At 33.3% G+C, this 25,870-nt stretch overlaps 3 protein-coding genes across 3 annotated transcripts; 2 read left to right on the forward strand and 1 right to left on the reverse strand.

Annotated features, from left to right (window-relative positions):
* The first annotated feature begins 1,468 nt into the window (after positions 1 to 1,468).
* Positions 1,469 to 3,665, forward strand: LOC132936854 (uncharacterized). Its single transcript, XM_061003641.1, has 2 exons — positions 1,469 to 1,778; positions 2,218 to 3,665. The coding sequence occupies exons 1-2, from the start codon at positions 1,719 to 1,721 to the stop codon at positions 3,550 to 3,552; spliced, it is 1,395 nt and encodes a 464-aa protein (XP_060859624.1). The 5' UTR covers positions 1,469 to 1,718; the 3' UTR covers positions 3,553 to 3,665.
* A 792-nt stretch (positions 3,666 to 4,457) lies between these two features.
* Positions 4,458 to 6,480, forward strand: LOC132945904 (uncharacterized). The gene is made up of 2 exons (XM_061015720.1): positions 4,458 to 4,590; positions 5,657 to 6,480. Exons 1-2 carry the CDS (start codon positions 4,458 to 4,460, stop codon positions 6,478 to 6,480), a joined length of 957 nt encoding a protein of 318 aa, XP_060871703.1.
* Positions 6,481 to 7,454: 974 nt separating this feature from the next.
* LOC132945912 (uncharacterized) lies at positions 7,455 to 9,907 on the reverse strand. Its single transcript, XM_061015734.1, has 2 exons — positions 9,816 to 9,907; positions 7,455 to 8,346 (listed from the first exon to the last, which is right to left on the reverse strand). The coding sequence occupies exons 1-2, from the start codon at positions 9,905 to 9,907 to the stop codon at positions 7,455 to 7,457; spliced, it is 984 nt and encodes a 327-aa protein (XP_060871717.1).
* Between the last annotated feature and the right edge of the window lie 15,963 nt (positions 9,908 to 25,870).

Consider the following 25,870-nt stretch of genomic DNA (forward strand, 5'->3'; position numbering starts at 1 on the left):
TTAAAGTGGTCTCGAGTTCATTGATATTTTATATGTATTTGATAAGCGGAACCACATAATGTAATTACTAATTAGTAATTACATATGTAACTATAGATTGTATTAGAGCATAGTATAAGTACCTCTACCATATTATTATTCAAAATATTTTTAAGATGTTAAATACATAAACATTTTTTCTTAAATTAATAATAACTTATACATTTAGACAATCATCAATATTCAGACCTAAATATTTAACTGTATTTGTCTTAAAAATAGCTGGGCAAACACTTTCTAAGTTATTGTCATCACGTTTACAAAATTCATTAGTTAAATAAATTTTTAATTTCTAAATGTGAATTATTTTTAATTTTTAATTGCAAAAATGTCCCCAAACGCCAAACCCTTTACACTGTATATTAACATATATGTATGTACTATATTTTAACACAAGTGAACAGTTGCATATTAAGAAAATAAACTTTCACAACTATTTTAACATAATTTATCTGTCCAGTAAAGTTTTTACTAAACAAATTAGTTATTTACCATGTATAGGTACTAGGTACTATAAAAAAACAACTCTCTGAATATGTTCCCAAAATTAATAATTAAAAGCAAAAATACTTGTATTATGTATAAAAATTTGGCAATTATTTTAGTTTATAATAAGTAATAACTAGATTAATTATACAATTTACCTGTTGTTTTGATAGTTTAGTAGATCGTTTGCCCTGTAATTCTGCATGCGTTGTTACCATTGATTTCTTTGCACGTTTTCGAGCCTCTTCAACTTTCGGAATCAATGTTTTATGTTTATACTAAAAATTTAAAATCACAAATATTTATTTCTGTTTGGTATACTAATAATTATTGCAGTTATTGCATTAAAAATTAAAACTATACGAGTATAATAGTACACTGTATATTACTATACTTAATTATTAGGTATATAGTTACTTTTAAGTGACTTAAGAAGTTTCCTGTGGACAATTTTTGTCCTTGAATGATTTTGGGACAATTTTTACATTGTGCAGTCAATTTTAATCCATCTTCTTTAATAACAGTAAAAAATTGACCATCTAATAAGTATGATTTAATCAAAGGTTCTTCAGATAACTTCGGTAGATCTTGTTCTTGAATATTTTTATTTTTACCAGGATCGTCTTCTTCTTCCTCTCGAAGACGTTGTTTTTTCAACTGACTTGCGTCATTTTTATCAGCAGTCAATACTAAAAATCTCCGCATAGTAAAAAATACTTGATCACAGATTCACTAAATTCAATTATTAAACTTTAATAAGAACACGCGTACGGTACTACGGTGAGTCGACTTCCAATATATAACATAATAAATATTATAATATGTCCCACGATTCACGAGGTAGTTGTACGACTATAATAATATTTCAGCTACTTGCTGTTTGTTGATATTGTTGGGACGTGATCCAATAGGTCTACTATACTCCGCGCCACGAGAGAATGCATACGGCGGCCCACCAAAACACGTTCTTTTTCGCGCATCCCCACCACTTTACCAGCACGATCGCCACCCGTCGGAGCTCTACGGAGCACATCGATTTTGTCGGCAGGTGTGTACACTGCGATTACAACAACAAACATTTTTTCATCACGTCGTTAGTCGTTTACCGATTTTCGTTTATCAACGTTTCCTATTTTGCGCCCGTTTTTTTGTTTTTTACTTGCCAATTTTACATTTTTAACTCTGTCAATACAATGGACGAAGACTGTGGATCCATCAACATTTCACCGATGAAAAGAAATCCTCGTGGAAAAGTAAGATTTTTAAAACATTTATTTAATAGGATGTCAGCGCACTGTTTTTTTTGTCTCTGGCCCATGCGCAACATAGGCAAAACATATTTACGCAGAATCATTTTTTTTAATGTTTTTGTGTAATTTTAGAGTAAATCACCTATTACAAAAACGATATAGAATAATATTTTTGAGGGTATGACACATCGATTTACCTTAATATAGTTTTAAATCAATTTAAACATTATTTACATGTACTTTTTTTTTGAAGTCGTATACAAAGTAAAATAACAATGAAATATAAAAATGATATGTCATACTAAAAAAATCTCGAAAATGTAATAATTATAATACAAATAATCATTAGAATTAGTTATTCGAATATATTATATGAAAATATTTACTTTTCATTTTTTTTTCAATATGTTTTTTTAATGTTCAATAAATTTTTATTTTTTAGTTTGTTGGTTCTCGACAGAAATTGATGATCGTAAACCTTTACAAGACTAAAATGGCTAAGCAAGACAATGCAGACGGCCCAAAATTAAAAGCGAAGGAGATTATTAAGCAAATATCCGAAGAGAGTGGTATAGGGCAAAGGACAGTGAGTGTTACTCTATCGGAATACCGAAATAAAGGCAGTGTATCATCACCTAACAAAACCAAAATCCGACCAACTGTTACGGAAAAAGTTGATGATTTTGACCAAAATGCCATTAGGAAAAAAGTACACGAGTTTTGGCACAGGCGAGAAATTCCAACTTTAAAGAAAATTTTAACTACGGTCAACGAAGATACAACATTACCAAATTTTTCCGAAACAACATTACGTAGACTTTTAAAACATCTCAATTTTGAGTATGTTCGAAAATCTCGTAATAGCGCTCTTATTGAACGAATTGATATTGTGTGTTGGCGTCGAAGGTACTTGGAGTCCATAAAAGAATACCGTCAGTTAGGTAGACCCATCTATTATCTGGACGAGACATGGGTGAATGCTGGTGAAACCACATCGAAAACATGGGTCGATAAAACTGTGAAGTCACCACGAGACGCATTCCTAAGAGGATTAACGACTGGACAAAAGGAACCGTCCGGTAAAGGAAAACGTCTCATCGTGGTACACATAGGTTCATCTGACGGCTTTGTTGTTGGTGGATTATTATGTTTTGAATCGAAAAAAAATACAGACGATTACCACGATGAGATGAACGGTGATACCTTTTATGACTGGTTCGCCAACATTTTACCGCTACTTCGTGAAAATGCCGTTATAGTCATGGACAACGCGTCGTATCATTCTGTGAAGAAGCACACGTTTCCAGTAAGATCTTGGAAAAAACAAGACATCATTGATTGGTTGACAGATAAAGGCGAGGTAATAGATAAACCAATGGTCAAGGAACAACTGTTGGATCGAGCGCAAATTTTAAAATCACAGTATAATGAATATGTGATAGACGAATTGGCGAAATCTGCAAATAAAACTGTGTTACGCCTACCCCCGTATCACTGTGAATTAAATCCAATAGAACTTGCGTGGGCGTCGGTGAAAAATTATGTTAGAATGAACAATCGTACTTATAAAATTAATGACGTTAAGAAATTATTAGAAGAAGGAGTCGAACGGGTTACGCCCGATATGTGGAAGAACTTTGTTGGCCATATCATTAAGGTAGAAGATAAATTCTGGGAGGTAGATTTTATATCCAACGAATTGTTAGATGCTGAAGTAACACCACACGTTCTAACAATTACGGGTGACACGTCTGATTCATATTCCGATTCCGATTAAATTAATATAATATTTTTAATTTTGTATTTTTGTATTATGTATTTGTATATATTATATATTTTTATTTGTATTATGTATTTATATGCACTGACAATAAATGATTAATTTGTAATTTTGTTATGTTTAATTATTTGCGATTTTGATAAAAGAAAATACCAAAAAAATAGGTCTTGATTTTTGGTATACAAACATAAATTGAATGGTACCAGGTAAATAATACTACAGGTAAATAATAATAAAAATTATACGAATATAAGTAAATAATAATAAAAATTATACGAATATAAGTAAATAATAATAATAATAATAATATTTATACGTAAATACGCGACACGGCTCGTGTTTCTATTGTGTTACTTGAACCGCTGTATGCAGAGACCAGTTGCCGCATGGTGGGGACATTTGGCCTCGAGACAGCGGAGCGCAGTCATTTGGATGCGCGTGCCGTATGCATTCTCTCGTGGCGCGGAGTATAGATACTAGATACTCCTACCATTTATGTTTATAACATCGTTGATAATAATTAATAAATACTTATGTCTATTATTGTACATTTTATAACCAATGATAATAATACTAAAGCCCGATTCACACTAGTACGACACGACACGTCACGTCACGGCACGACACGACACGACAAAATATTATAAACATTGTCTGTAATGGCGTAATTCACATATGTAAGGACCGACCACGACAGACACGGACCGTACCGACAAGACATCCTCGACAAGAATGTTTTGCCGTGTCGTGTCGCTGCCTGTCCATGTCTGTCCGTACAATGTGAATACAAAAACAATTTCTGTCCGACAATATCCGTCAATTGATGTCAATTTGTTTTCGGATGCCACTGGGTCCACAACATACTTTCAAATTTTTTTATTGCAATTTAAAAAAAAAAAACAATGGATTTAGAGATGCTTATTGAGTTGGTTAGAGAAAGAAAATGTTTGTATGATATGAGTGAAAAAAATTATAGTGACCACATGCTAAAAGAAAATTTATGGAGAGAAATTGCAAGCTCATTAAAACAACCAGGTAAATAAATTATTTTTTAATAATATTACTTATTAGCAATACTATACATATTTATTGATACATACTATTTCCAATAGTTTTTAAAACGCCGGGCGGAAATAAATAGGAAAAACGGGAATTTTAACCCGAAAAATCGGTTTTTGACAAAATTAATTTTGGTTTTTGGTGTAACTCATATTGAAATTTTCCATAGATAGGTTACACCAGCTAGTGTTGTACATTTTTCGTTGTACCTGAACAATTATTCATAATTTTTAATGTCTTATTAATTTCTTGATATCACCTATTTAGTTATAAATTTTTAATTTATAATAAATTTAACCTACTTAAAACTGTGCACTTGTATTACAGCCAATTACCCATTTTAATAGTATACCTACGTAAAGGTACATTAAATATAATATAGAAAATCCAAAATCTAATTAATAAATAAATTTATCTCGGTTAAAAATTTGCATTTCATTCAAATTTTATTCGTTGGGTCAAAAAACTTGAAAATTTAATACAAGGTACCCCATAAGTTAATATAATAGCAGTTGAAAAATACATAGGCACGTTTTTTTTATGACCATTTAAAGTTCAAATTTTGACAAAATGTGTTTAATTGAAAATTTACAAATTCTTTAGTTGTTAAAAATTTAAAAAAAGGTTTAACTTTTATAGCTAAGGATTGAAAATTTGAAGCAAAGTTCCACGTAACATAATGAATCTAATTTGATTAATTTGGAATTTTTTTTATAGGTACCTACATTTTTTTTTACATTATATAATATAATTAATATTGTATAAAATATCCTAGACTTACAACTCGTCTCCGATCAGAATTGTTTTTCGTATACAATGATATTATATCATTGAATTCAAATTTAATACCATACATTACAGTAACTCACTTATAACCTATAGTACAGCAGTGTGACACTTGCCCACTTTTTAAATTTTTAAGTTAAAAATTTTCGTGATTTGTACGTATTTTGTCAAGATTTGAACCTTGAATGCTTATAAAAAAAATCGTGACTAATTTTTAATATAATATTTAGAGAAAACTTAAAAAAAAATATTTCAGTTGAAAACTGTAAAAAATCGTGGACAAACCTAAGGGACGCATTTAGACGGGCTGCTAAAAAATCAGTTACCAAGTCTGGACAAAAAGCCAATAATATAAAAAAATGGAAATTTGAAGACGAGATGGGTTTTTTAAGACCACATATGAAGGAAAGAGACTCAATAAGTAACATTGAATCCATGGTAAATGATGATGACGATTCTGATGATAATGAAGGTCAGTGTGAAGAATCGGAAAATTTGAATTCTTCGTCCGAAGATAGTCATGAAGTACAATCAATACAGAGTCAAAATTCATTAACTTCAACATCACAACCGTTTCGTAAGCCAGTATCAAAAAACAGCTCTGTATCCAAAAAAAAAATTAAATTATCAGATAACTATCCTGAATCCGCATCTAAAACATTAATGCAATATATAATACAACAAAAAGAAAATGAAACGAAATCTAAAGAAGATGAAAAAAATTTAGATGTAAATGATAAATTTTTTTCAAGTATGTGTTCCATGGTCAAACAATTTTCATCATACCACCAACATGTAGCGAGATCCAAAATTTTTTCAATTGTCTCAGAACTAGAATTACAGCACATTACCCAACAATCATGTAATCGACCACAAAATACACCAAATCCACAGTCTGTATCTCATACACCAATACATAACCAACAAGACACTTATCAGTACCCGATCCCAAGTAACAGTCAATACCATTTTGCATCATCTACACCACATCTTCCACACGGTCAACAATATTATTACGAGTCTGAAACATCATCTGACAACAGTTATTTTAATACAGTACATACACAAGGTAAACAATAATATTCCTCTCTCATAATATTGTGCCAGTCAGAAGATTTTGATTTAATATATTTAAGATTTATATAATTTAAGTAGTAATATTTTCTTTGAAATTTTTAAATTTAACTATAATAAGGTTTATAAAAGTTGTTATTTTTATTCCATATGCATTTAGAGGCTAAATAGCTAAATATTTTAGTTTTTTTTTCTATTATTTGTATTTTATGTACATTGTACAATGTTTTTTAGTTTCTGCTAACATAGTAATATAGTATGCAAGGACTGCAATAATTAAATATTTATTTATTAAAAATTATGCTTTTTAAAGTTTAATATTATAATTATTTTATACTGTTCATTATAATTAAATTTATCGTATTAACTATACTAACCATATAGTATTTTTATTTTTTATTACCTACATTGTTTTATGAATACAAGTGTCTTATTTTAAGTGTTAATATTTTCTTTGACATTTCTAAATTTTAACTATAATAAGGTTTATAAAAGTTACTATTTTTATTTTACATGCATTTAGAGGTTAAATAGCTAAACATTTTGGGTTTTTTTTCTATTATTTGTATTTTATGTATAATGTTTTTTAGTTTCTACTAACACAATATGTAATGGACTGCTATAGTTTAATAAATCAATTTATGTATTAATGTTATTTTATTTTATTTAACATTATGCTTTTTAAAGTTTAATTTTGTAATTTTGTATTGTTCAATTTTTTATATCAAATATTTATATCAGACTGATCATTCTAATTCGATTTATCATAGGTACTAGGTATATTATGATTTTAAACATCATTTTATATAATAATAACACAACTATTTAGGTATTGATGAATAATCATATAATATTAACTTTTTCACTTATAATATTATGAAGAATACATTGTTAAACTAACTAATGTTAATAATATAATTATGAGATTACGTACTTTATGAAACGAAACAATAAAATTACAGTATAAATTTATAAAAACATTATTTCCAATGAAGTTGTCCAGCTGGAGAACAAAAAAATGTTTTATATTTATCTCGGTATTCGAATGCGCGTTTTTGTGCACTGCCTCCTTGTCGAGGGAATGACCTTATGTGACTAGGTAAACTTGTCGAATTTAATGGCAGTTCATGATTTTGAGTTTCTGGTCCATCTTTTTTTATAAAGTTATGAAGAATGCAAGTAGTCATAACAATTTTGTCTGCGTTTTGAGGTAACGCTTTAAGACGTCTACAGTAAATACGGAACTTGGCAGTAATTTGTCCAAAAGCATCTTCAACTACTTTTCTCGCCCTTGAAAGCCGTTCGTTGAAAACTTTTTTTTGCTCGTCATCGTATATTTGGGGACTTGGGTAAGGTCTTAATAAATAATTTTTTAGTGGAAATGCCTCATCTCCTATAATGACATATGGAAGTTTCTCATTTGTCCCAGGTAGTTCACGATCACTTGGTATATTCATTTTGTTTTTTTCGAGAGCTTTTCCAATATTCGAATGCGACAAAATACCACCGTCGCTATTTTTCCCATAGGCTCCAATATCCACAGCAATGAATTTATACTGGGCATCTACTAGTGCAAGTAATACAATGGAAAATGTTTTTTTATAGTTGAAGTACAATGATCCGCTGTTAGGGGGTGCTTCAATTACCACATGCTTGCCATCCAGTGCGCCAATGCAATTCGGAAAATTCCATATTTCCCAAAATTCATTCGCTATTCGTTCCCAATCTTCTTTTTTAGGGGTGGGCATAGTTTCTTCTTTCATATTTGAAATAATAGCTTCACAAACTTCTAACACAATAGATTGAACAGTAGAATGACCTAATCGGAAACTGAAGGAAATTGTTTGGTAAGAATCACCTGTTGCTAAAAACCTAAAAAAAATCATTTACCAAAATTATTTTTTTATATTATGTTGTTTTCTCTATTTAAGAATCCCAAACCATGTACTACGGCCAGTCTTGTAAAGTACTTGAGTAAAAGTATTCAAATACTTTTTAAGTACTCAAATACGTATTCTAAATAGGTACATTTGAAAAAATTTCTTGAGCGCAGTATTTGAATACTTTTTTGAAAGTATCTGTATTTAAAATCAAATACTATTTTTAAATACTTTTTCTGTCTTACTTTATTTACAGGTACGCCAAATTTAAATAAAATAATACAAATCTGAAATTGTACAATGTTTTTATTTTTAGATCGTTCATCGTTGTGTTTTAATAGGTAGGTATATTGTAAAATTTTTAGTGGCCTATACTAGGAATCCATATAGGATATGGCTAAGGTCATTAGGCCAAGGTAAAGTGTAAAACACGTAAAAAAAAAGTAAAAAGTATTTGAAACTTTGTAAGTATCTGATCTGTACTTGAATACTTTTTAAAAGTATCTTTTACAAGACTGACTACGGCGCCTGGTGCCAATGTAATTTTTTACACAAAAATAAACTTTACGGAAATAATGATCCTATTCGGTAGAATCAACCTAATATTTTGATATATATATTTTTTAACTTATATAAGGTAATATTCTATAGTCCTCATCGAGCTCTGTTTTCCAATATTTTAACCTCAACATTTATAATATGTATTCAAAAATATTACAACTTTATGCTTTATTTTTTTTATAAATTATATTATAACATTATTTGAAATAAAATAAAAAATCAAAGTTCGATGCACCCTGTAGGAAGTCTTTTTCTTTAAGATAAGAAAACTGTTATCAAAGTCTGACAATTTTACAAGTTTTGGGAATTATTCCCGTGAAGTCATTTTTTCCAAATAATACAACCTATAACCCTCACTCCCCCCTAAATAGGTATCAGTAGTAAACTTTTGAAAAAGTATTATAATTAAGGTGGCAACTAAAATATAAAATTTGAAAAAATTGGCACAAGGTCCCTTAAATATAATATTGAAACCTCTGTACATATTCTGGCATGCAATCGCCAATCGCAAAACTTTTGATTTGAAAATAGCTATATAAAAATACAATTTTGAATCTAATATATTTTCTAAATATATAGCTCTTTTTATCTTATTTTATTAACAATTATATAGTAATATAGAAAGTTATCACCTACTAATAGTAACTATTTAAGTATAAAATACAAATTAATTAAAAAATATATTAAAATGTACCAATCTTAAGCACACTGCCAGTTTTTCCTTAGGTGGAATTGATTCCCTAAATGGTGTTTTCTGTTTAGTGAACTGAAATTTCGTCATGCGAAAATATTTAAAAAATTTATCTTCGTGGTCTTCCAGCTGTTTACATAATGTTGCATATTCTCCTTCAATTTCGTTTTTTTAATATATCGTGGACCCATATTGATCTTTTTTTTTGCTTTTTTTTAGCCATTTCTACTTCTTGAGCTTCCTCTTCATCTAACAATATAGCCACCATTGCCAAATCAGAATTGGAAAAATTTTTGAACATTGTGAAAACTGGAAACACAACCTCTCGGTAACAAAAACGCGAGTGGAATGAATATTTTATAAGTTTTGCCGAGTCAAATTTGGTCGTATACGTCGTAACGTGTCTGAGGTTGCAGGTTTGATGTAAATTCATAGTGTCGTGTCGCGCCGTAACGTGACGTGTCGTGTCGTACTAATGTGAATCGGGCTTAATACGTAATTTTTGTACAATCAAGTTATTTTGAGTTATTTTTATATGTTATTCTGGACTGACGTAGTGCCCACTGGTGTATTTTATTTCTGGGTATTATGGATGTATAGATTTTAATTATAAATATTTTATTGCAATATGTTTACATAATATAGGTACCAGCATTATGATTTATGTTATAACATAATATTAATTATTAAATACTACGAAACCATACAAACAAAAACTCGTAGAAGTCGTAGCAATATACCTAGAATAACTTAATAGTATGGTATCGAAAATGTCGATGGTTATTAGGTAGTTATTAGTTATTAGTAAATACTACCTACTTATTACTTAATTTTCTACCTATAATAAATAAGACCCGTTTAATAAATTAAATTATCTAGATAAATTCATCTAGATAATGGTGATTTTTATCTTAGATAACTGTGTTAATTAATAGTCTCTATTTATCTAGATAAGATAAAAGATAAAAGAATATTTATCTAGATAATTTATCTAGATAAACTCAACACTGAGAACAGCCTTCTTAATCCGTGTGTAACCAGCACCATACAAAACTCTACGCGGTTAGGTAATGCGATTCGCGACCGCCGCGTGGAAAGAAATTAAACGGTCCAGTCGTGTTGTCATATGTGGTTGCTACCGATGTGAATAGCGTCGGTAGACCCTTTAGGCCGAAGGAATTCAGACCAGACGACGCGGGGATACGTGAAAATGCACGAACGGTGTTTCGGTGCTATAATTGTATTGTATTTAAATTTTGTTTGAGTAACAAATGGTAATGCTAATATTATAATAAATAGTTTGTACATTTAAAAACGTTGTGGATATAAAAAATCATCTGTCGTCTTCATTATATCTCCTCCAGTCACTGAAATCCCGACCGCCGAATAGATCAATTTACAGTTGTTAAAAGTTACCCACCTAATACCGACCACGGAGGCACGGAACATCTACCGTCACTCGTACCTTCTAACCAGTAGGTAGTACCTATACAGTTTACTCTGACCAACAACAGAGCGCAACATTTCGATTTCCAAATTCCAAATGGAATGCGTTCCGCCGTATCGGAGTCTGAATCCCCCCACCACGGGATATCTGAACGTGTATACAACGGTGACGCTGCGCGGTCTAGTGGCGGCGGCGGCAGCGTTCGAAAGGCGGTGATCGCACACGAGCGTTTAGAGCACGGTGTAAGATTAAAAGTATAAATTGCTACCCAACTGCTTTTTTTATAATTACTAAACGTGGCACATCATATAGGAGAGAATATTTCCCGTCAATAGACATAACTTTCAGCTCAATCGTCTATTATTAAACATTTTCTAATCAACGGGGTACGCGGAGTATAAAAAAAAATTGTGCCTATGTATTTTTAAAATTTTTCAACTGCTATTAGAACGATATACCAGGAGCCGTATATTGAATTTTCACGCTTTTTTACCCAACAAATAAAATATTATTGATATTTATAGAAAAAAAAAAACTAAAAAAATTAAAAACTGACAATATCCATTAACAGCTCAAAAAGAGTCAAATTATTTTCAAAATTTTATCGTGTATAGAAACAAAAAATTTTATGAATTCTTAACTCAAAATAATTTGCTAATTTTCGTGATTTTTCCGTATTTTGTCAAGATCTGAACTTTAAATGCTTATAAATAAAAACTGTGACTAAGAATTTTTATTATTATTCAAATGTCATTGTAACAATATAGTAGGAGCCTTGTATTAAAATTTCAAGCTTTTTTACCCAATAAATAAAATTTAATCATATTTGTAGAAAAAAAATCTAAAAAAAAATGGAAACTGAAAATGTCCGTAAACAGAACAAAATAAGTCAAAATATTTGGAAAATGTTATGGTGTATAGAAAATGCTAATATAAACATTCAGTCAAAACTTCATGTACCTACGGTCATTTGTTTTAGAGTTGCACCAAAAACCAAAATCGATTTTCTCGAAAACAGATTTTGTTTAAAAATTCCCGTTTTCCCTTAGTTTTTCACGTCGCGTTTGAAAACTACTGAGAAATTTTTACTTTTGACTTTGAATATTATCAGCTGTTGTTTCATATGAAACTCCTCCAGCTTTTAATCTTTTATGCCTTTCAGAAGTGTATGATTTCCTAGATTTGGCTTTTTCTGATTCTCAAATTTTTTTTTAATTCTTTACTTCTCTCTGTAAGCATTAATTATAACAATATTAACAACAAAATCATGCTGGTATATTTTATAAAATAAATACCTAAACATACCGGTTTTTACATGTTAAGTTTACATTAGGACCTACTTTTTGGACTTGAGTATGTGAATTAAACCCAAGACGCAATTTATTTGAATTAACTGAAAAAACGTTATTATTATATGAACTTGACATAGCTAATTGCATTTCAGATAGCACAGATAGTACATCAAACATGCAAGGTCAGTATGCAGGATTCACTACATGGCTTGAAAATAAATCTCCAGGACATATCCATACATGGTGTTACGCACACATGCTGAATTTAGTTATGAAAGATACTAGCAAGACTAATGTACCCTCAATTAGTTTATTTGGTCTGATAAACAAATGTGCTGTATTTTTTCGTGAATCATATCATAGAATAGACACATGGGTTAATCAATTGGAAAAATTTCATTCAAAACAAAATTCATTAAAACGTTTGATCAAAGCAACTTCAAAACGATGGTGGTCAAAGAGTTATGCACTTAATAGAATTTTTGGCCAGTATGGAAATTCAGATACAGCACTGTTTATAGATTTAGTTCATTCATTATATTTAATACCGTCGTCAGAAAAATTTAATAAAAAATACTAGATCTGATGCTTTAACATTACTTAACAGCTTAACTAAATTTGAGATTATAATAACAGCCAATATTTACTTAAAAATATTTCAAACAACCACTCCTTTGTCCAACTATTTACAGACTTCTGGACTAGATTTTATGCAAGCTCATCGTTTAGTTCGATCGTCAATTGAATTATTAAAAAAACAATCCAGATGTTTTGAAGATATATATGAAACTGCTAAAACTTTTGCAGTCACTCAAAACAGAAAGTTAGAAGAAATGGATTCTGAAGTTGAGGTAGAAACATCATTTCCGCTTACTAGATATCGTGGTAAAAAAGATAAATATAAAACTAAAACTACTGATGAATTACCAGCTGACGCAGCCCAACGATATAAAATATGTGGTTTTAATTGCATAATGGATTCTATTATCTCAAGCTTACAGTAAAGATTTACTAAGCACAAGGTCTTGTACACCGATATGTCATTGTTTGACCCTCGAAATTTTAAAATGAAATCTGAAAGTTTCAGGAAAAAACATTTTTAAAAAAATAACTCAGCTTATATGTCAGCATTTGAGTGAAAATGAAAAGTCAGAGTTCGGTGATGATGAATCTCGTATGACAGAACGTATTGAAGTTTTATTACGAGATGAGTTAATAGATTTTTCACAAAAATGGCCGAATATTAAGAACACTATTCAAGATAAATATGAACACGAAAACATCGATAATCCAGGTAAAATAATATACACGTATATTATATAAGTATTCAGTAAATTAATAATTTATGGTTTTTATAGACAGTGGTGATGAAAATGATGAATCGGAGTCAGTAGTGAACGATGTATGCACTATAATTAAAAAGGAGTCTTGCAGAAATTGTTTGAGATGTTGTTTTACTTTATTACATAAGTATAATATGTATAGTAAAGCATATGTTTCGCTATATAAAGCTTATAAAATATTATTAACTTTATCCATTACGCAAGTAGCTTGTGAACGATCCTTCTCAAAATTAAAGCAGGTAGTAAACATTACATTTTTAAATAATAAAATAAATATTAATTTGTTTATTGAATTTTGAATTGTTTTTATACTATGAAAATGAATGCAATTTTATTTTTCAGGTGAAAACCGTTTATAGGAACAATATGACACAGGACAACCTAGAAGCTTTTGTTTTAATGGCTACAGAAAAAAGTATTTTAAATGATATACCATACCAAACTGTTTAGCCCAAAAAAGCAAAACACTACATAAATTATTAATTCCTTAAGCCAATAAATAATCATTACCATGTATTTCTAAAATATTTTATTTATCTTTTGTTAGTATTAAGCTGGTTTCACACAGAATGATTTAATCGCGGGCGGTTGCGGTTAAAAATCGCGGTTAAAAATTGCTCCCGTGTAGACAAGAAGATCGCGTGCGATTAAAACGCCTTCGAATACCCGCCAAATTCGAAATGTGTTTATTGTCATTTGAACTTATAACATTAGTCTAGTTCATTAGTTCTTATGGAAAACGTGGTTTAGATAAATATACTGTGTACTTCACGTCTTTAAATAAGTTATTTTCCATCGTTCTACTAAATGGAGACCTTAGATGATGTTAAAGCGATTTGTGTAGTGTATAGTTTATATAAAAGACAACAGTTAAAATAAAAAATGACCAGGAAGATAAAATACTGGGTGCATCCGTTGAATATGAAAAGAATCAACGAAGGTCAGTTTCAAGTTAATTTCTTAACTTTGCGATCACACCCAGACGAATTCTTTAAATATTATCGGATGTCAATTTCGTCATTAGATTCATTGGTATGTTATTAGCTTATTCGATTACAAATGTTAATAAAATTATGTAAAACTGGAACATCAGTCTACAATATATATTTACCTACTGACAATAGTATTTATTTAATGATCTTAGGTCTCATGTATTGGTAAATACCTTCTAAAACAACATACTAATATGCGAATTCCAATTTCACCGGAAGAAAGATTGACCGTGACGTTAAGGTATGTGCAATTTAAACATTTAATTTGTTAGTATTATAAAAACCAATAACCTGGTTCAATATGCCTCTAAAGAGATTTAACAAATAGTTTTTTTTTTTTTTTTATTAGAAATCAAAATAAATGGTTACAAATTAAACATTTTTAACAAATAGGTACAGTTTTGATTACCTACCTCCTGTAAGCTAATAGTTTGTGATGGAGATAGGGAGTTATTACATTCACCAATAAAATAAAATAAATAATAAAATAATTAGGTAATTTCGTATAATATTACGTACATTGACTTATGAATATGAAAACTTTAAAAAAATATAATATAATAATAGAGAAGAAAAGACAAAGTGATGTAAAGTTTAACATAAATAAATTAGTAATACATTTAGTTGATACAGTATTATAGCAATCAAAATATACTATTATTTACATAAATAACATACAATTTAGCAATAATTTACAATAAAGAATAAAATTAATATACATTATTATTCAATTCTGAAAATATATATTTATATAAAAATCCTTTATTGTTAATTTTTTTACTTGTAATAATATTTCTTTTAAAGTCCAGAGGCATAGAATTGTAATAAGTCGGGCCTAGATAATCTACAAATGTTTGACCAAAAGATTTATAGGTATATTTAACTGGACAATCATATTTCCTAATTTCTCTTATGTGACTATTATCACTATGTAATTGATCAACACCAAGTTGTTTAATAATGAACATAATTGCTATTTTTTTATATAATTGTCTTACTGGTAAGACCCCTAATTCCTTATAATTTTCAATTGTTGATCCTTTTAGTGAAAGCTTATTTAGGCATATTCCAACAATGTTATTCTGATTTATTATTAGGTGATTTATAATATTGTCTCGAAAGCCACCCCATACTAATAAACCGTACTGGAAATTGGATTGGTATAGAGCAAAATAAACTAATCTCATTGTGTGTTTTGGAACTATTTTTTTTAGTTTGAACATATTATATGTTATGAAGCGTAGTTTCCCTAATAGATTGTTAACACGTAAGTTCCATTTCAAGTGATTATCAATGATTAATTTCTTTCAAGAAATCTATCCCTAAACATAGGGTTTAGAAATATTTAATAAAATTTGAACTTAACAAAAGGGTTACCATAAATCATAATCAATATGTAGACTATTATAGTCTTAAATTATTATCAGTATTTGATATCTATTATTTTTTTTAAAGTTAATAGGTAAATGAAAATATGAAAATATAACAATATAAATAATAATTTTAGATTCTGAGCTATCAGCGACGAATGCATTCATTTTACAGTGGTGTGTTTTTTTATTTTTTATTATTGTGTCTATCATCACTGTTATGAGCAGTAAAACTGCTTCAATATTTTGGAAGTCAACATTTTAAATTTTACAAATTTCACTGGTTGTTTATATTAGAGTTAAATATTTTAACTCGTTTTGAGCTGTTTGCGGATAATTTAAAATTTTTATTTTTTAGTTTTTTTCTATCAATATCATTATTTTTACAATAGCAGATGATATTTTTTTTAAAATACTTAGGTATGATTTTTTTTAGAATCATTTAAATATTCGAATTTGGTCAACATTTGTCAAATTGTAAATTTACAAATTATTTAGTAGTTAAAATTGTATAAAATTATTATATATTATAAACTTGTAAAGCTAAGGATTGACATTTTAGATCAAGCCGATCAAGGTTTCAGATATGTAGGTAGTTAGTAGTTCATAGTGTCACCAAAAAATCTAAAGAAATGAAGTTAGATGTTTAAACAAAGAATATATGTAGGTAGGTAGTTCTATTAATTAATAATTAACATATTTTTACATTAATACAATTAAATTACACATTTTTAAATAAAATAAAGATAACAAACTTTGGATTGGCAAACACTATTTTTTAAAGATTATTATTTTAATTAATACCAAATATGTGTTTATTTAGATATTTGGCTACTGGTTCTAACTTTTCCACTTAACATTTCGAATTTTTAATTGGAATATCCACAATATCAACTATCGTACGTGAAACTTGTGAGCACGATTAAAGATCAGGTAAGATAACACCGTACTTAATTTCTCCCCCGACGGGACCCACCTTGACGTGGTGGGGGAGCTCGCGGGCCTTTAAAGGCCTTACCAAGCGGTCCCATACCCGACTGTGACCTTAACCGGTCGGAGTCGGAGCCCACTGAGCTGGTCCTTACCTTCACTGGTAGGGATCGGCATGTCCGGCCCACTTGCAACCACATGCAAACGGACTCAGAAGGCAACTGCAAATAGACCCCCTGTCAGTAGGGTAAAAATGACAGAAGACCACTGTAAACCCAATATGAACAAACCTGTTGGAATTATAAACAAAACACCCTGTATAATGTAGTGTATAAGTAATATATTCACACTGTAGTTCATCAGACGCTGGCTATACATTTTTATATACTACAGCATATATGTCCTGTGTAGTGTAGCCGGGTATACATAGTTAGTCGTTGATTTATATTACGCCTCGTAACACTATAGTACATCGTATCATTATACTTATTATTATATTATATATATATCCGATCATATTATTATTTACCTTTTAACTTCTGTATATCTGTGTACTTCAACAAAACCAATTGAGAATATTGTTACTCCTTCAGGGCAACAGGATGTCCAGGAGGCGGCAGCGGTGAGTGGACCCGGGGTAACGCCCGGTTCCAACGTAACGGGCTCACTGCGGTCGTCATCAAATGACCGTGAGAGTGCGGGGGTGGCCAGCCAGGTCCCCGCCACTCTACCACCTACTAGCGCTGACCTGAGTGAGGATTCGGAGAGCTCCGATTCCGCTCCCTTTTACAGCTCACTGAGTGAGCTCAAGACAAGTTTTACGAAGCAGGATGGAGGCTACAAGCTCCTGCTTAAGAAGGCGCACTGCCTAGAGCAAGCGTCTATCAAAATAAGAAGCGCAGACGCGAAATCGGCGATCGATGATGTGCTAGAAGTCATCGCAGGCCTCAAGAAGAGTCGGGAAGACGTCCACAGGGCCTTCAATGCTATGGTCCAGCGGGTGCCTAGTAATCAGCTACGGAGGGCTTCGGTGTCGAAGCTAACTAGCACTAACACGCTAACCGAGGCCAAAACCAAGACCACATAAACAGTGACCCTCGTGGATGCCTCAACCCAGACCTCCGCAGCGGCTGTTACTTCCAGTGACGTGGGAACGGATACGCCGTGCTGGTGGGCAAGCCCGCCCCCACAACGACAGCCACCGGAGAAGCGGCCTCAGACACAACAGCAAAGGCAACAGCAGGTGCAGCAGCAGCAAGTGCAGAAGCAGCTGACGCTGGAGAGGCACAACTCGGAACTTGAAACGGTGGAGTGGAAAGAAGTCACCAAACGCGGGGCGTTCAAAAATCCCTCCAAGGCAACACCAAATTCAACCACCAAAAAGAAGACCGACGCGGAGGCCTTGGTCCGGAGGCGAGCTCCTAAGACGGAAGCGGTGACAATTGCAGACCCCGCAGACGGCGAAACATACGCCAGCGTGATGAGACTCGCGACTAGCTGCATCGACCCGCAAGAACACGGAATCCAAATCGGGAAAGTACGGCGCACCAAAGCTGGAGTTATCCTTATGGAGGTCAGCGGGAAAGTGGAGGCCGATAAGCTATCCACCCTCCTTTGTGAAACTCTTGGTCAAAGAGCGAAAGTCAGCAGACCCAGGAGAACGACCCCAGTCCTGGTTATCAACATCCCTGAATAGCTACACGATGACAAGGTGAGAGACACGATCGCAGCGGCAGACCCCTGCCTAGATATTTCAGGGATCAGCCTAAGAGAGAACGCTGGAGGTGGTAAGGTAGCTAAGCTGACTGTGGACATGGACACAGCTCTTAGACTATCTGCACTAAAAAGCATCAGAATAGGATGGAACTTATGCCGCGTCAAGCTCTTAGAGACAAAGACACCGACGTGCTACAGATGCCAGGTGAGTGGTCACATCGTGGCAGAATGCCAAGCCACAGCTGGTCTGCCAAAAAAGTGCTACCGATGCCGTGGAACAGGACACCTCGCAGCAACGTGCCAGGTAGTCAGACCTGAGCATAAGAAGAGCGGAGTTCCGGAACCTGCAGACGAAGGGGTAACCTACGAAAGAGACAAAAATAACCTACGTGCAAACGAGCGGAGAGGGTTGACCACGGACGGTGTCGCCCAAGCGCACACCAGCAATGCATAAGTATCTTCAGATAAACCTGAACTGCTGCAAAGCAGCGCAATATCTAATGTGTCAATAAGCGATTGAAGAATCAATTGACTACATTTTTGTATCGGAGTACAACAACTTAGGCAACAAACACTGGTACCCAGACAACACTGGAAAGGCAGCGATAGTCTGCAACCCGAGTAGCACGGTTACGGACAGCGGCCAAAGTGAGAGCGAATTTAGATGGATCGAAGTTGATGGCATGACGCTCTACGCATGTTACTGGTCTCCAAACACTTCGCTCCAGGAATTTAAGCAATTATTGAGCCGACTAGAAACTGACGCCAGACGGCAGACGGAAAACCACAGAGATACTGATAGCTGGAGACTTCAATGCGTGGCACACGGCATGGGGAGCAAGGTGCAGCAACGCTGGCGGAGAAGCAGTAGTAGACATGATCTCCTCCCTCGGGATGATTATATGTAACAGAGGAAACGCTCCGACTTTCCAACGGGGGAACACAAGATCAATAGTCGACATAACCCTTGCGTCACATGGCCTGAGCACCCACATGACAAATTGGAGAGTATCTGATGCCACATCACTTAGTGATCACAATTACATACGCATCGACACACAAATACGTACTCAGGACACAGTATGTCCCCAAGCAAAAACAAAGAAATTCAAGATTGACTACAGGAAGCTAGACGAAATCCTGGAAGAGGGTGACTTGATCAACGCGGACCCGTTAAACGCGGAAGAATGTGCTTCCGCTCTCACCGAAAAGCTCAGGAAAACATGCGGGATAGAAACCGACGGAAGAGCCGGGAAGAGGAAATCGGTATACTGGTGGACACCAGCGTTCAGCAACCTGAGAAAGTCAGCTAACCACGCTCGCAGAACTTTCCAGAGGAAAAAGCGAAGACTGGGACCTAATGAGTGCGCTGTGGAACTCGAAGAGATGAAGAATGCCAAGCTGGAGCTCACAAAAGCAATCAAAAACGCCAAAGAACTATGCTGGAAACAGCTATGCGACCAGGTCGAGCGGGACCCCTGGGGGAAACCCTACAAACTGGTTATGGAAAGCTTACCAAAAGCCGTCCACCAAAAGAGCTCCAGAACCACGAAGTCGTTTACAACATTGTCAAAGGACTATTCCCTGTGCACCAACTTCGCAACCCGAGACCTTGGCAGCGAGAGGACCTCCCCAAAAATCTCAAAGGGGGAGCTTTACAGGGCGGCCTGCTCGTTGAGAAACAAGATAGCACCGGGAATGGACGGCATAAATAACGAGGTACTGAAGGTAATAGTGAAACGCCAGCCTGAGATGCTGCTAATTATATATAACAAATGCCTAGAGGAAGGACGATTTCCGAAAGCGTGGAAGAGAGCGCGCCTGGTGTTCATCAAAAAGGGAGATAATCCGCCACTCGAACCCATCTCGTACAGACCATTGTGCCCGATCGATTGCACTGGGAAACTGTTTGAGAAAATAGTCGACAACCGCATTAGGAAAATCTTGGAACCCGACACCCCATGCGGACTATCAGAGAACCAGTTCGGATTCAGCAGCAAATGAAATACTACAGATGCACTAGCGGTGGTGTGCAAAGCCGCGGAGGACTGTGGTTCCAGAGGCAAAATCGGAATGCTGTCACTAGACGTTCAGAACGCGTTCAATTCTGCACCCTGGGAAAAGATCTTGGAAGCCATGGTGGCCAAGGAACTGCCCACTTACCTGTGAGTAGGATAAAAAAGAGATTTCTGGAACCGCATCCTGCTAGCACATCCCTATACCTGATGCACATCCCGCGAAACCCGTTTGCACATCCCACATACAACTCTACACCTCTGCACAACCCATGGGTTGAGCAGATCTATCACATACGTACACGACATTCCCCCCGCTACCCCGCTCATCATATACCCCCCACCATCAATCACGCACTTGTACGATATTCCCCCCGCCACTATTCCCTATCAATTAGCCGCGGAAAATAATTTAAAAATTTTTTTGCCGAATCGGGATTCGAACTCGAACAGGTCGATTCCCATACGACAACCACACCACTGCGCAACTTACTCGCTTAGAGTAACGCACCAGTTAAATGAGATAGAATTTAATTACAATGTAAATTCTATCTCATTTAACTGGTGTTTACGACAATCGTTCACATACGTACGAGATGTATAATTTCCCCCACCACCACCACCACAACCACTATACCTTACAAAGGGCCGCCGCGAACGCGCGCGAGCCCGCCACCGCGTTATCATACCTATGTTATCAGTTATCACATCTATAAATACTTACATACGCACTTACGTACAAACACACATACATACATATATACACGTTATACATCTCAAACAAACACACATTCAAATATATTATAATATAGTCTACATATAATATACGAACATACGTCATGCTCATAATATAATATAAGGTACCTACAACATCACACATACCTATCTACAAATATTATACCATAATATTATATACTTATTACATATATATCAATAAAACGCATCGTTAGCATACGATACATAGGTATATTTATACATATAAATATGATATAACCATACACATACAAACTATAATATAGTATTACACACCATACAGTACTCATCAGTTTTCATTCTGAACTTATATAATAATATTTACAACACACACAAGCTCAACATATATATTATATACCTTATCATACATACATGATACATTCATATAACATCACACACACACACACACACGATTCCAGTATTCCATATAGTATACAAACAAGCCGCCCAGTCTTTTATTCATTCAATTACATATGAACGCTCATACACACACATACATACATACATACAAACATACATACATACTTGCAAAAATATTATATATAATCAAATTCGAATAACACCTTGCTGCAGGTCTGCAGGTATGCTAGATATAATAAGAGAATTTAAAAAATGCGAAACTTGTGGGCGTCGCTTGCAGATATGGGTAGGAACGAATGAGTTAAAAAAATGCACGGTTTTATACTTGTACACTTGCAGCAGAAATAGAATTATTAACGCCTCAAATATTTAACACGATAAGTGAATTTTAGATAAGTAAACGATGTTTATACAGATACTAATAAACGCTTATTTATAACTATTTACCACGCTTTTTTTCTATTACTAGATACGTATCTATGGAACACTTTACCATACGGATATTAACACACCCGATATATACAACAAACCGACGACCCTGTATTTCATTGTATAACTGAGATCGGTGGTGGCAGCGGCGGCGGCGGCGGCAGGTCTTAGGTAGGGATTTTTTGAATGAATGAATAGTCGCTATTCATTACTCCCCATAGTTGATGATATTTTGTCGTACCATATTAACCTATATCTCTCTCGATCGCTCTGTGCCAATACTACACACGTAATTATCATATAACGTTTTAATTTTTCTTGTTAATTTATTTTAAAATGTTTAAATGCGAGCAATGTTTTTTGAAATTCGTATACAAGCCAAATTTGATCGCTCACCGAAAAACACATCTCGAAATGTTTAAATGTCGACAATGTCCTTCGGAATTCACGGTGAAACGTAGTCTAACTAGACACGAAAAAAATCACAACGCCGAGCGTATCCCTTGTATTAGGTGTGGTATTACGTTCAGTTATAAGACCAGTCTCAATAAACATTTGAAAAATGCTCATGGTATGTATTTTTGTATCCACTTTAAATATTTATTATTATTATTATATTTAAAATGTTTTATCAGGTATAGTACAAATCGCGCCACACGTTTTTGTACCAGACTTACAGCCTGGTACATCATCCGTTCGTAAAGATTGCGTATCAACTGGACAAGATAAACAAAATGTCCGCTTATCACCCATTCGAGATAACGCGAGGGACGAATTTACGAGTAACGTGAATGAATGCTGGGAGGTTCTAGACGATATCGATTTTCTCGGACAAAATGATCGCTTATCACCAGAACGAGATAACACGATGGACGAATTTTGGAGTAATGTGAATGACGATTAATGCTTGGAAGTTCTAGACACCGTTGAGAATCTCGGACTTTATGACTTTCAAGGTAAGCATTTTTTTTTTATAAGCGTGCTATAAGCTAATTAGATTTTTTTTTAAAAAATAAAAGATCCATACACTATGCTCGATAATGGCAAACGTGTCTCCAGTGCAAATACAACGTCGGCTGTAAGGCTAAAAAAATTACGTTTAAATCTCGTAAAGTCTTCAGGATTTACACAAATCTCTACATCATCAAATCATGCAATTACCTGGTATTACGTGAAAAATACCAACAATATTCAAAACTATATCTACTTTCTTGACTCGATTAAATCCGAACTAGTCGATTTACTAAAATCAATTGCGAGTAAAAATCCGATCAAGTTTAATTTAAAGCTTGAGGCGACATATAATATACCGAATGTGGAATATTCATCGGAAAACCGTGCTTTTAAAACATCGGCTAAGGCGATTTTCTGTGATACCGGAGTACAGAAAACTGTTGAAGAGGCATTCGCTAAATTAATGAAAGAGCAAGACGAGTATACAAGCAAGGGTAGTGGTTTCACATTACAATGTATAGACGGTTTAATGTTAGGTGTATATAAATATAAACCTATGGGTGGATCATCATACATACAACTACCAGACGCAATAGAAAATAAAAAAGCTGTGATTAATCCGCAGAACTTAGACTCACAATGCTTCAAATGGGCGATCCTAGCAAAACATGTCACAGGAAATAATAAACATCGTGTTGGTGATAATTATTTTAAACACCAAGAAAAATATAATTTTACAAATCTATCATTTCCAACACCACTACATCAGGTTAAAATTTTTGAAAAAAATAATCCAAACGTCTCTGTCAATGTTTACGGTATTGATAAACAATTCCAACCACCGAAATTTCCGGAATATAAAGTATTTTCACTAAAAGTAGTACATGAAGAAAAACTCGATCACTTTGATCTTTTACTAATTTCAGACCAGGACGATAACACTCACTATAGTTACATCTCTAATTTTTCAAGACTCATTAGCGCTCAAAAAACCAAACATAATGGGCAGTTAATTTTCTGCAAACGGTGCTTTACATCATTCGATAAACAACAATACAAATATAAATTAAACGGAGTTGCAGGACTTGAACAACATAGATTAATATGTGGGGAACACAAGCCCATACTACCTCAGATACCTGAACCCGGATCGATACTCGAGCTTACTGCATGGGATAAAACGCAACGTCATCCTATAGTAATTTACGCGGGTTTCGAAGCAATTCTAAAGAAAAGTGATGAGAAAATTGGAGAAAAAACAACAGCTTTTCAAGAACACGAGCCGATGAGCTATGGGTTTATGGTTAAAGCAAATGAAGAAATACCAGTGGAACTGCTTGAAAAATTCGGAATTCCGACATCACCTGTAATTTACCGTGGAAATGAAAATAATAAAGACGTGAATTTTTTGAATCCCAAAGAATTTGTTTTCTAATTGACATCCTGTCGAGAACCAAATTACAATCTTTGTCCTCTGTTGGAAAAGGAGAGCTTCAAAAACTTCTTTAAAAAAACCAGGTTCAGCGTTGACTGTAGATGTCCAATTAGAAATTGATGATGGGTGTGGCAATGTTATTATACTTCTAAAATAAATAATAACACAAAAAAAAAAGTATTACTTGTTATAAATTATTAAATAAATAAATATTTTTTAAGTGGTTTTTACCAATATACCAGTATAAATTAATATTATATATTGCGAATATTGTGAAGGAGTAAATTGTTTTCTTTTCATTGCCTGTAACCACTGTTTTGTCCAAAGGAAACCTGTAAAATAAATAGTTAATAACTAACAAAAAGTATTAAATAATTAAAAAATAACAAAATCAAATTTTTTCTACAGACGGTGAAATATTATTTTGCAAAATATGTGAAATAAAAGTGGTTTCTGAAAAAAAATTTACCGTTGTACAACACATTTCCCGAGATAAACACGTTTCAGAATTACGTCGTCGAGAACTTAAATCGGACCAACAGGTATCCACAATGCAATTTATAAATGAAAATCAGCTATCTCCGTTTTCTTATGATTTGACTAATGCCTTTCTTTCGGCCAATATACCACTTAATAAACTTGAAAATCCAATATTAAAAGGTTTTTTAGAGAAGTATACTAATAAATCAATTCCTGATAGATCGTCAATTAGAAAAAATTATGTGAGTAAATGTTACAATAATACCATGAATAAAATAGTTCAATATGTAGGAGATAAAAAAAATTGGGTTTCTTTGGACGAAACAACCGACGCAGAAGGACGTTTTGTTGCAAACTTCATCGTAGGTACGTTAGAAGTCGGTTGTCCTGGAAAAACATTTCTTTTAAACTGTGAGGTATTAGAAAAAGCGAACCATTCTACTGTTGCTAAAATGTTCAATAATTCTCTATCTTTATTGTGGCCAGGAGGTATTCAATATGACAACATATTTGTAAGTGATGCAGCACCTGAAAGCTGGAAAGTCAATCCAGTCATTTTATTCAAAAATGATACATGTGACTTGTATTGCACATGCACTTCATCGAGAAATAAGAGGGAATTTTTCGAAAGTAGATAAATTAGTTTCAAATGAGAAAAAAATATTTTTGAAAGCACCTTCCCGCGTAGATAAATTTAGAGAAATAGCAAAAGGTATACCTTTACCGCCGCAACCAGTTATAACTCGTT

This window comes from Metopolophium dirhodum, chromosome 1 (genome assembly GCF_019925205.1).
Source record: "Metopolophium dirhodum isolate CAU chromosome 1, ASM1992520v1, whole genome shotgun sequence".
NCBI lineage: Eukaryota > Metazoa > Arthropoda > Insecta > Hemiptera > Aphididae > Metopolophium > Metopolophium dirhodum.